General features: G+C 39.9%; 1 protein-coding gene across 1 annotated transcript; it reads right to left on the reverse strand.

Moving 5' to 3' along the window:
- Positions 1-9,256: 9,256 nt before the first annotated feature.
- Positions 9,257-10,222, reverse strand: LOC140778972 (beta-1,3-galactosyltransferase pvg3-like). The gene has a single exon (XM_073123891.1). It carries the CDS (start codon positions 10,220-10,222, stop codon positions 9,323-9,325), a length of 900 nt encoding a protein of 299 aa, XP_072979992.1. The 3' UTR covers positions 9,257-9,322.
- Positions 10,223-11,270: the final 1,048 nt, after the last annotated feature.

Raw genomic sequence — 11,270 nt, forward strand, 5'->3', positions numbered from 1 at the left:
TATCGATACTGATACCGATACCGATACCAATACCGATACCAATACCAATACCGATACCGATACCGATATCGATACTAATATCGATACCGATACTAATATTGATACCGATACCGATACATGATACCGATACATGATACCGATACCAATACCGATACTGATACCGATACTGATATCGGTACTGATATCGGTACTGATACCGATACCGATACCGATACCAATATTAATACCGGTATTTATATCGATATACTGATACCGATATCGATATCGATAATAATACCGATTTCAATATAGGAATCAGTATCGATATCGGTATCGATATAATGTATATATATTGCCAAATTAGGCTTTGTGTCTTATTAGGGTTTTATTTGGGTTTTGGCTTTTTTAGGTTTAGGGTTTTTATTAGGGATACCAATATCGATACTGATACGGATACCTGATATCCATACTGATACCGATATCGGTACTGATTTCAATATCGGTATCAGTATATCGATAACGCTATATTAGGGTTTGGGTCTTATTAGGGTTTTATTTGGGTTTTGACTTTTTTCTAGGTTTAGGGTTTTTATTAGGGATACCGATACCGATACCGATACCGATATCGATATCGATATACCGATACCAATACTGATATTGATACTGATATCGATACCGATACTAATACTAATACTGATATCGATAACGATACCGATATCGATACCGATACCCATACCGATACTGATACGGATATTGATACTAATACCGATACCGATTCCGATACCGATACCAATACCGATACTGATACCGATATCGATACCGATACCGATACCGATAACGATACCGATACCGATACTGATACCGGTACCGATACCATTACCCGTACTAATATCGATACCGATAGCGATATCCATACTGATACCCGATACCGATACCGATACCGATACCGATATCGATACCAATACTCGATATAATGTTTATATATGGCCAAATTAGGGTTTGGGTCTTATTAGGGCTTTATTTGGGTTTTGGCTTTTTTTAGGTTTAGGGTTTTTATTAGGGAAACCGATATCGATACATGATATCTATATCGATATCAATACCGATACCGATACCGATACCGATACCGATACCGATACCGATATCGATACCGATACCTGATATATATACCGATATCAATACCGATACCAATATCGATGCCGAAACCGATACCGATACCGATACCGATACCGATTTCGATACCGATACCGATACCGATACTGATACCGATACTAATATCGATACCGATACTAATATGAATACCGATACCGATACCGATACTAATATCGATACCGATACTAATATCAATACGGATACCGATATCGATAGTGATATGGATATCAATACTAATATCAATACCGATATTGATACCGATACCGATTTCGATACCGATACCGATACCGATACTGATACCGATACTAATATCGATACCGATACTAATATGAATACCGATACCGATATCGATACCGATACCGATACTAATATCGATACCGATACTAATATCAATACGGATACCGATATCGATAGTGATATGGATATCAATACTAATATCAATACCGATATTGATACCGATACCGATACCGATACCGATACCGATACCGATACCGATACCGATACCGATACCGATACCGATACCGATACCGATACCGATACCGATACCGATATACCGATACCGATACCCGTATCGGAACCGATACCAATATCGATACCGATACAGATAACGATACCAATACCGATAACGATACCAATACCGATAACGGTACCGATACCGGTACTGGTACCGGTACCGATATCGATACTGAATCTGATTTCGATACCGATACTGATATCGATACTGATACTGATATCGATACCGATACTAATATCAATACCGATACCGATATTGATACCGATATCAATACCCGATACAGATATCGATATCAGTATCGATACATATATCGATACTAATAGCAATATTGATACTGATACCGATATCGATATCAATACCAATATTGATACTGATATCGATATCGATATCGGTATCGGTATCAGTATCGGCATCGGTATCGGTATCGGTAACGGCAGCGATATCGGTATTGATATCGGTATCGATATCAGGTATCGGCACCGGTATCGGTATCGATACCGGTATCCTTAACAAAAACCCTAAACCTAAAAAAGGCAAAAACCCAAATAAACCCTAATATGACCCAAACCCTAATTTAGCCATATATAAACATTATATCGATACCGATACCGATATCGATACCTAATATCGATACCGATATCAGTACTGATACCGATACCGATACCAATACCGATACTCATATCGATACCGATACCAATATCGATACCGATACCGAATACGACCCAAACCCTAATTTAGCCATATATAAACATTATATCGATACCGATACCGATACCGATATCGATACTTGATATCGATACCGATATCAGTACCGATACCGATACCGATACTCATATCAATACCGATACCAATATCGATACCGATACCGATAGCGATACCGATACTGATAGCGATACCAATACCGATACCGATACCGATATCGACACCGATACCGATACCGATACCGATATCGACACCGATACCGATACCGATACCGATACCGATACCAATATACCGATATCGATATTTACATACTGATACCAATATCGATATAAATACTGATATCGATACCGATACTAAAACCAATACTGATATCGATATCGATACCGATACCAATACCGATACCGATACCGATAACGATACCCATACCAATACCGATACGGATATCGATATCGATACCGATACCGATATCGATACCGATACCGATATCGATACCGATACCGATACAGATACCGATACCGAAACCAATACCGACACCGATACCGATACCGATACCGATTCCGATTCCGATACCGATACCGATATTTATATCGATATCGATATACCGATACCAATACCCGATATTGATACTGATATCGATATCGATATCGATACCGAAATCAATACCGATACCGATACCTGTACCGATATCGATACCGATACCTATACCGATATCGATACCGATACCGATACCAATACCAGATATCGATACCGATATGAATACCAATACCGATATCGATACCGATATCGATACCGATACCGATACCTGATATCGATACCGATATCAATACCGATACCGATACCGATACCGATACCGATACCGATAACGATACTAAAACCGATACCTATACCGATACCGATATCGATACCGATACCGATACTCATATCGATACCGATACTCATATCGATACCGATACCAATATCGATACCGATGCCGATAGCGATACCAATACCGATACCGATACCGATATCGATATCGACACCGATACCGATACCGATACCGATATCGATATTTATATACCGATACCAATACCGATATTGATACTGATATCGATACCGATGCTAAAACCAATACTGATATCAATATCGATACCGATACCAATACCGATACCGATACCGATACCGATACCCATACCGATACGGATATCGATATCGATATCGATACCGATACCGATACCGAAACCGATACCGACACCGATACCGATACCGATTCCAATACCGATATCGATACCGATATCTATATCGATATCGATATACCGATACCAATACCCGATATTGATACTGATATCGATATCGATATCGATACCGAAATCAATACCGATACTAATACCTATACCGATATCGATACCGATACCGATACCTATATAGATATCGATATCGATATCGATACCGATATCAATACCGATACCGATATCGATACCGATATCAATACCGATACCGATATCGATACCGATACATAATATCGATATCGATCTAATTACCGATACCGATACCGATAACGATACTAAAACCGATACCTATACCGATACCGATACCGATACCGAAACTGATACCGATTTCAATATAGGAATCGGTATCGATATCGGTATCGGTATCGGTATCGATATAATGTTTATATATGGCCAAATTAGGGTTTGGGTATTATTAGGGTTTTATTTGGGTTTTGGCTTTTTTTAGGTTTAGGGTTTTTCTTAGGGATACCGATATCGATACCGATACCTGATATATATACCGATATCAATACCGATACCGATACCGATAGCGATACCGATACCGCTAGCGATACCGATACCGATACCGATACAGATACCGATACCGATACCGATATCAATATCGATACTAATATCAATACCGATACCAATACCGATATCGATACTAATATCAATACCAATATCGATACCGATGCCGATATCGATACTGATACCGATACTAATATAAATACCGATACCAATATCGATACCGATACTAATATCAATACCGATACCGATATCGATACCTATACCGATATCGATACTGATACTGATACAGATATCGATTCTGATACTAATATCAATACCAATACCGATATCGATACCGATACCGATACCGATACCAATACCCGATATAGATATCGATATCAGTATCGATACTGATATCGATACTAATAGCAATATTGATTTCGATACTGATACCTGTATCGATATCAAAACCGGCACCGATATCGAAACCAGTACCGGTACTGATACCGATACCGGTACCGATAACGAAACCGGTACCGATATCGATATCGATACCGATACGGATATTGATACTAATACTGATACTAAAATCGATACCGATACTAATATCAATACCGATACCGATACCGATACTTGATACCGACACCGATACTGATACCAATACCCGATACAGATATCGATATCGGTATCGATACCGATATCGATACTAATAGCAATATTGATACCGGTACCGGTACCGATACCGTAACCGGTACCGATATCGATACCGTAACCGGTACCGATATCGATACCGATTTCGATACCGATACCGATTTCGATACCGGTACCGGTACCGATACCGATTTTGATACCGATACCGATATCGATACCGATACCGATACCTATATCGATACTGATATTGATATCGATACCGATACCTATATCGATACCGATATTGATATCGATACCGATACCCGATATCGATACCAATACCCGATATAGATATCGATATTGGTATCGATACCGATACCCGATACAGATATCGATATTGGTATCGATACCGATATCGATACTAATAGCAATATTGATACTGATACCGATATCGATATCAATACCAATATTGATACTGATATCGATATCGATACCAATATTGCTACTGATATCAATACTGATACAAATATCGTTATCGATATCAATACCGATAACTATACCGATACCGATACTAATATCGATATCGATACCGATATCGATACCGATACCGATACCAATACCGATACCGAAACCTGATACCGATATCAATATCGAAATCGATACGTATATCGATACCGATACCGATATCGGTATCGATATCGATACCGATTTCAATATAGGAATCGGTATCGATATCGATATCGATATCGGTATCGGTATTGATATCGGTATCGGTATCGGTATCAATATCGGTATCGGTATCGATTTCGGTATCGATATAATGTTTATATATGGCTAAATTAGGGTTTGGGTCTTATTAGGGTTTTATTTGGGTTTTGGCTTTTTTTAGGTTTAGGGTTTTTATTAGGGATACCGATATCGATACCGATACCGATACCGATACCTGATATCGATACCGATATCAATACCGATACCGATACCGATACCGATATCGATACCGTTACCGATACGGATATCGATACCGATACCGATTTCGATATCGATACCGATACGGATATCGATACGATACCGATTCTGATACCGATACCGATACCGATTCGAATACCAATATCGATACCGATACCGATATACCAATACCAATACCCGATATTGATACTGATATCGATACCAACATCGATACCGATACCGATTATCGATACCGATATCGATATACCGATACCGATACCGATAGCGGTTCCGATACCGATACCCGTATCGGAACCGATACCGATACCCGTATCAGAACCGATACCGATATCGATACCGATACCGATATCTATACCGATATTGATACCGATAACGATACCGATACCGATACCGGTACCGATACCGACACTGATACCGATACTGATACTGATACCGATATCGATATCGATATCGATATACCGATACCAATACCGATATTGATACTAATATCAATACCGATACTAATACCAATACTGATATCGATATCGATACCGATACCAATACCGATACTGATACCCATACCAATACCGATACAGATATCGATACCGATACCGATATAATGTTTATATATGGCCAATTTAGGGTTTGGGTCTTATTAGGGTTTTATTTGGGTTTTGGCTTTTTTTAGGTTTAGGGTTTTTATTAGGGATACCGATATCGATACCGATACTGATACCTGATATCCATACCGATATCAATACCGATACCGATACAAATAACGATACCAATACCGATAACGATACCAATACCGATAATGGTACCGATACCGATATCGGTACCGGTACTGGTACCGGTACCGATATCGATACTGAATCTGATTTCGATACCGATACTGATATCGATACTGATACTGATATCGATACCGATACTAATATCAATACCGATACCGATATTGATACCGATATCAATACCCGATACAGATATCGATATCAGTATCGATACATATATCGATACTAATAGCAATATTGATACTGATACCGATATCGATATCAATACCAATATTGATACTGATATCGATATCGATATCGGTATCGGTATCAGTATCGGCATCGGTATCGGTATCGGTAACGGCAGCGATATCGGTATTGATATCGGTATCGATATCAGGTATCGGCACCGGTATCGGTATCGATACCGGTATCCTTAACAAAAACCCTAAACCTAAAAAAGGCAAAAACCCAAATAAAACCCTAATACGACCCAAACCCTAATTTAGCCATATATAAACATTATATCGATACCGATACCGATATCGATACCTAATATCGATACCGATATCAGTACCGATACCGATACCGATACCAATACCGATACTCATATCGATACCGATACCAATATCGATACCGATACCGAATACGACCCAAACCCTAATTTAGCCATATATAAACATTATATCGATACCGATACCGATACCGATATCGATACTTGATATCGATACCGATATCAGTACCGATACCAATACCGATACCAATATCGATACTCATATCAATACCGATACCAATATCGATACCGATACCGATAGCGATACCGATACTGATAGCGATACCAATACCGATACCGATACCGATACCGATATCGACACCGATACCGATACCGATACCGATATCGACACCGATACCGATACCGATACCGATACCAATATACCGATATCGATATTTACATACCGATACCAATACCGATATAAATACTGATATCGATACCGATACTAAAACCAATACTGATATCGATATCGATACCGATACCAATACCGATACCGATACCGATACCGATACCGATACCGATACCGATACCCATACCAATACCGATACGGATATCGATATCGATACCGATACCGATATCGATACCGATACCGATACAGATACCGATACCGAAACCAATACCGACACCGATACCGATACCGATACCGATTCTGATACCGATACCGATATCTATATCGATATCGATATACCGATACCAATACCCGATATTGATACTGATATCGATATCGATATCGATACCGAAATCAATACCGATACCGATACCTGTACCGATATCGATACCGATACCTATACCGATATCGATACCGATACCGATACCAATACCAGATATCGATACCGATATGAATACCAATACCGATATCGATACCGATACCTGATATCGATACCGATATCAATACCGATACCGATACCGATACCGATACCGATACCGATAACGATACTAAAACCGATACCTATACCGATACCGATACTCATATCGATACCGATACTCATATCGATACCGATACCAATATCGATACCGATGCCGATAGCGATACCAATACCGATACCGATACCGATATCGATATCGACACCGATACCGATACCGATACCGATATCGATATTTATATACCGATACCAATACCGATATTGATACTGATATCGATACCGATACTAAAACCAATACTGATATCAATATCGATACCGATACCAATACCGATACCGATACCGATACCGATACCCATACCAATACCGATACGGATATCGATATCGATACCGATATCGATACCGATACTGATACCTGATATCCATACCGATATCAATACCGATACCGATACAGATAACGATACCAATACCGATAACGATACCAATACCGATAACGGTACCGATACCGATATCGATACCGGTACTGGTACCGGTACCGATATCGATACTGAATCTGATTTCGATACCGATACTGATATCGATACTGATACTGATACCTGATATCCATACCGATATCAATACCGATACCGACACCGATACCGATACCGATATCCGATACCGATATCGATACCGATACCGATATCGATATCGATACCGATATCGATACCGATACTAATACCAATACTGATATTGATATCGATACCGATACCAATACCGATACAAATACACATACCAATACCGATACGGATATCGATACCGATACCGATACAGATACCGATACCGATACCGATACGATACCGATACCGATACCGATACCGATACCGATACGGATACAGATACGGATATCGATACCGATATCGGTATCGATACCGATACCGATACCGATACGATACCGATACCGATACCGATTCCGATGCCAATACCGATATCGATATATCGATACCAATACCCGATATTGATACTGATATCGATACCGATACCGATACCGATACCAATACCGATACCGATACTGATACCGATATCAATACCGATACGGATACGGATACGAATACCAATATCGATATCGATACCAATACCGATACCGATACTGATACCGATACCGATATCGATACCGATACTAGTACCGATATTGATACTGATATACCGATACCGATACCGATAACGATACCAATACAGATTTCAATATGGGAAAACCCTAATAAAAACCATAATAAGGCCGTATATAAATATTAAATTGATGTCGATATCAAAATCGAAATCAATATCGATATTGGTATTGATTTCGATCTTGAATTTGAATCAAAATTAAACTTTTAATTCCTATGCGTGAGCGTGTTCACCAATCTCTACGTCTATCTGAATTAAGTCATCAGCAAAATGTTTCTGCTTATGTCTCCTGATCCTCCGTTTGATCAAATGAACAAGCATCACTCAATGAAGTACAACTTTGAGGGCTTAAGCTTCTTGGTCACATTAAAGAACCGCAGCACATGCAACCACATATCCCATCTCTTGAGCCGGTGCACTGCCACTGTCTCTGGTATGAGCTCGTGCGAGCACTGGCCGTTCGTCCTCGGGTAGTCGTACATCCCGGGCTTCTCTGTTACCCGGTTCCTCGCCTTCCTCCCCAATGTCAGCCACTTCCCGACCAACTTATCCTCTGGCCCGACCTTGTTGTTTGCCGTGATCTCAGACGTCGCAATCCATTCCACGAGATCCCACGACAGCACGAACCCCATGCCGGACATGTACTCGACGAACGGATCATAGCTCTTGCAGGGAATGACAGATCCATAATAAAGGTCCGACCTAGCCAATGGCTTCAGTGATGAGGCGAGAGGCTCGAGGCGTATGAATACGTCGTCGTCAGCCTTCATGACGTAGTCGTAGCGGCGAGGAAGGATGACGGGCAGGGAGGAGAAGAAGGTGTACGTCTTACCGTTGTTCATGTTCTCGGTGCAGTTGAGGATGATGATGTCGTCGAAGTGGAGGATCTCTAATGCGACGAGGAGTCGCTGCTTCTCCTTGGTGAGGCGGCAAAAAACGAACTTAACGTGAATCTCGTCCGAGGGAGAGGACTGCGCACCGTAGATGAGGCGGAGGAATTGGCGACGGTCATAGAGGTCAGCGCGTGTTAGGATGCCGATGAGGATGCTGAGGTTTCGTAAAGGTGGCGGAGGCGGAGGCGACGACGTCTGAGATGGGAGGGCATGGAAGTTGTTGCAGAGGATGATGGTTGGCGGCTTGAGGCGGAGGTAGAGAAAGAGAGATAGGGAGAGGAGGAAGAGTAGCAGAAGCTTTTGCCCTCTCATTGAGTCTAGCTCCATGGAGCGTGGTTAATTCGTTAATCCCCCACCTTAATTTAAATATAACTAAGAGGTAAACTGGGGTTGGCCATCACGCAGACCTCGTTGGATTCTATTGGTAACGGCTGCAAGATATGGGTTTTAATATGCATTTGGTCGTGCTTTCAGGTGGCCCTTTCCTCGTGTTAGATGTAGGAATCCAAAATTTCCAAATTTGGAATAAGGTGAAGCGTTTTAATAATTTCCAAGTTTTCCATTTCATCGTCAAAACAATACAACGCTCCCGTTCCACAAGGCAAACAAACCCATAGATTTTACATCAAGATAGAGAGAGAAAACATAAAAATTTAAAATAATATAAATGAGTTCATATTGCGCGGACAATGGTGACATTTTATTAATTACCACAAATTTTAGATGATATGTCATTGTATCATAGTTCTACTAGAATTATAAATGTTGGAATATCATAGAATAATACCAGCATTTAAGAAATGCCGGTATTATTTTGACCTGTCAAAAAAACAAAACTAGAAAATTAAAAATAATAAAAATTAAAAAACTTAAAAAATTAAAATTAAAAAAATTAAAAATTAAACATTTCTATTCCAAAATTTCCAAATTTGGAATGAGGTGAAGTGTTTTAATAATTTCCAAATTTTCCATTTCAGCGTCAAAACATTAATATCAGTATCGGTATTAGTATTAATATTAGTATCGCTATTGGTATCGATATTAATATTGAAATCGATCTCAATATAAGTATTGATATTGATATTGATATCAGTATTAATATCGAGGTTGTCGTGTGTTAGGATGCCAATGAGAATGCTGACGTTTTGGGAAGGCGACGGCGTTGGAGATTGGAGGGCAGGGAAGTTGTTGCAGAGGATGATGGTGGGGTGCTTGAGGCGGGGGTATAGAAAGAGAGACTGGGAGAGGAGGAAGAGTAGTAGAAGTTTTTGCCATCTTATTGGGTCTAGCTATACGGAGCTTGAGCTTGGTTAATTTGCTAATACCGACCTTAATTAATGTAAATATAACCGAGGGGTTAGGCATCACGCTTACC

This window comes from Typha angustifolia, chromosome 15 (genome assembly GCF_048772165.1).
Source record: "Typha angustifolia cultivar Huaian chromosome 15, ASM4877216v1, whole genome shotgun sequence".
NCBI classification, from domain to species: domain Eukaryota; kingdom Viridiplantae; phylum Streptophyta; class Magnoliopsida; order Poales; family Typhaceae; genus Typha; species Typha angustifolia.

Excerpts from the sequence above, each read along its gene's own strand:
- LOC140778972 (XM_073123891.1), bottom strand. The coding sequence starts at position 10,222 with ATGGAGCTAGACTCAATGAGAGGGCAAAAGCTTCTGCTACTCTTCCTC.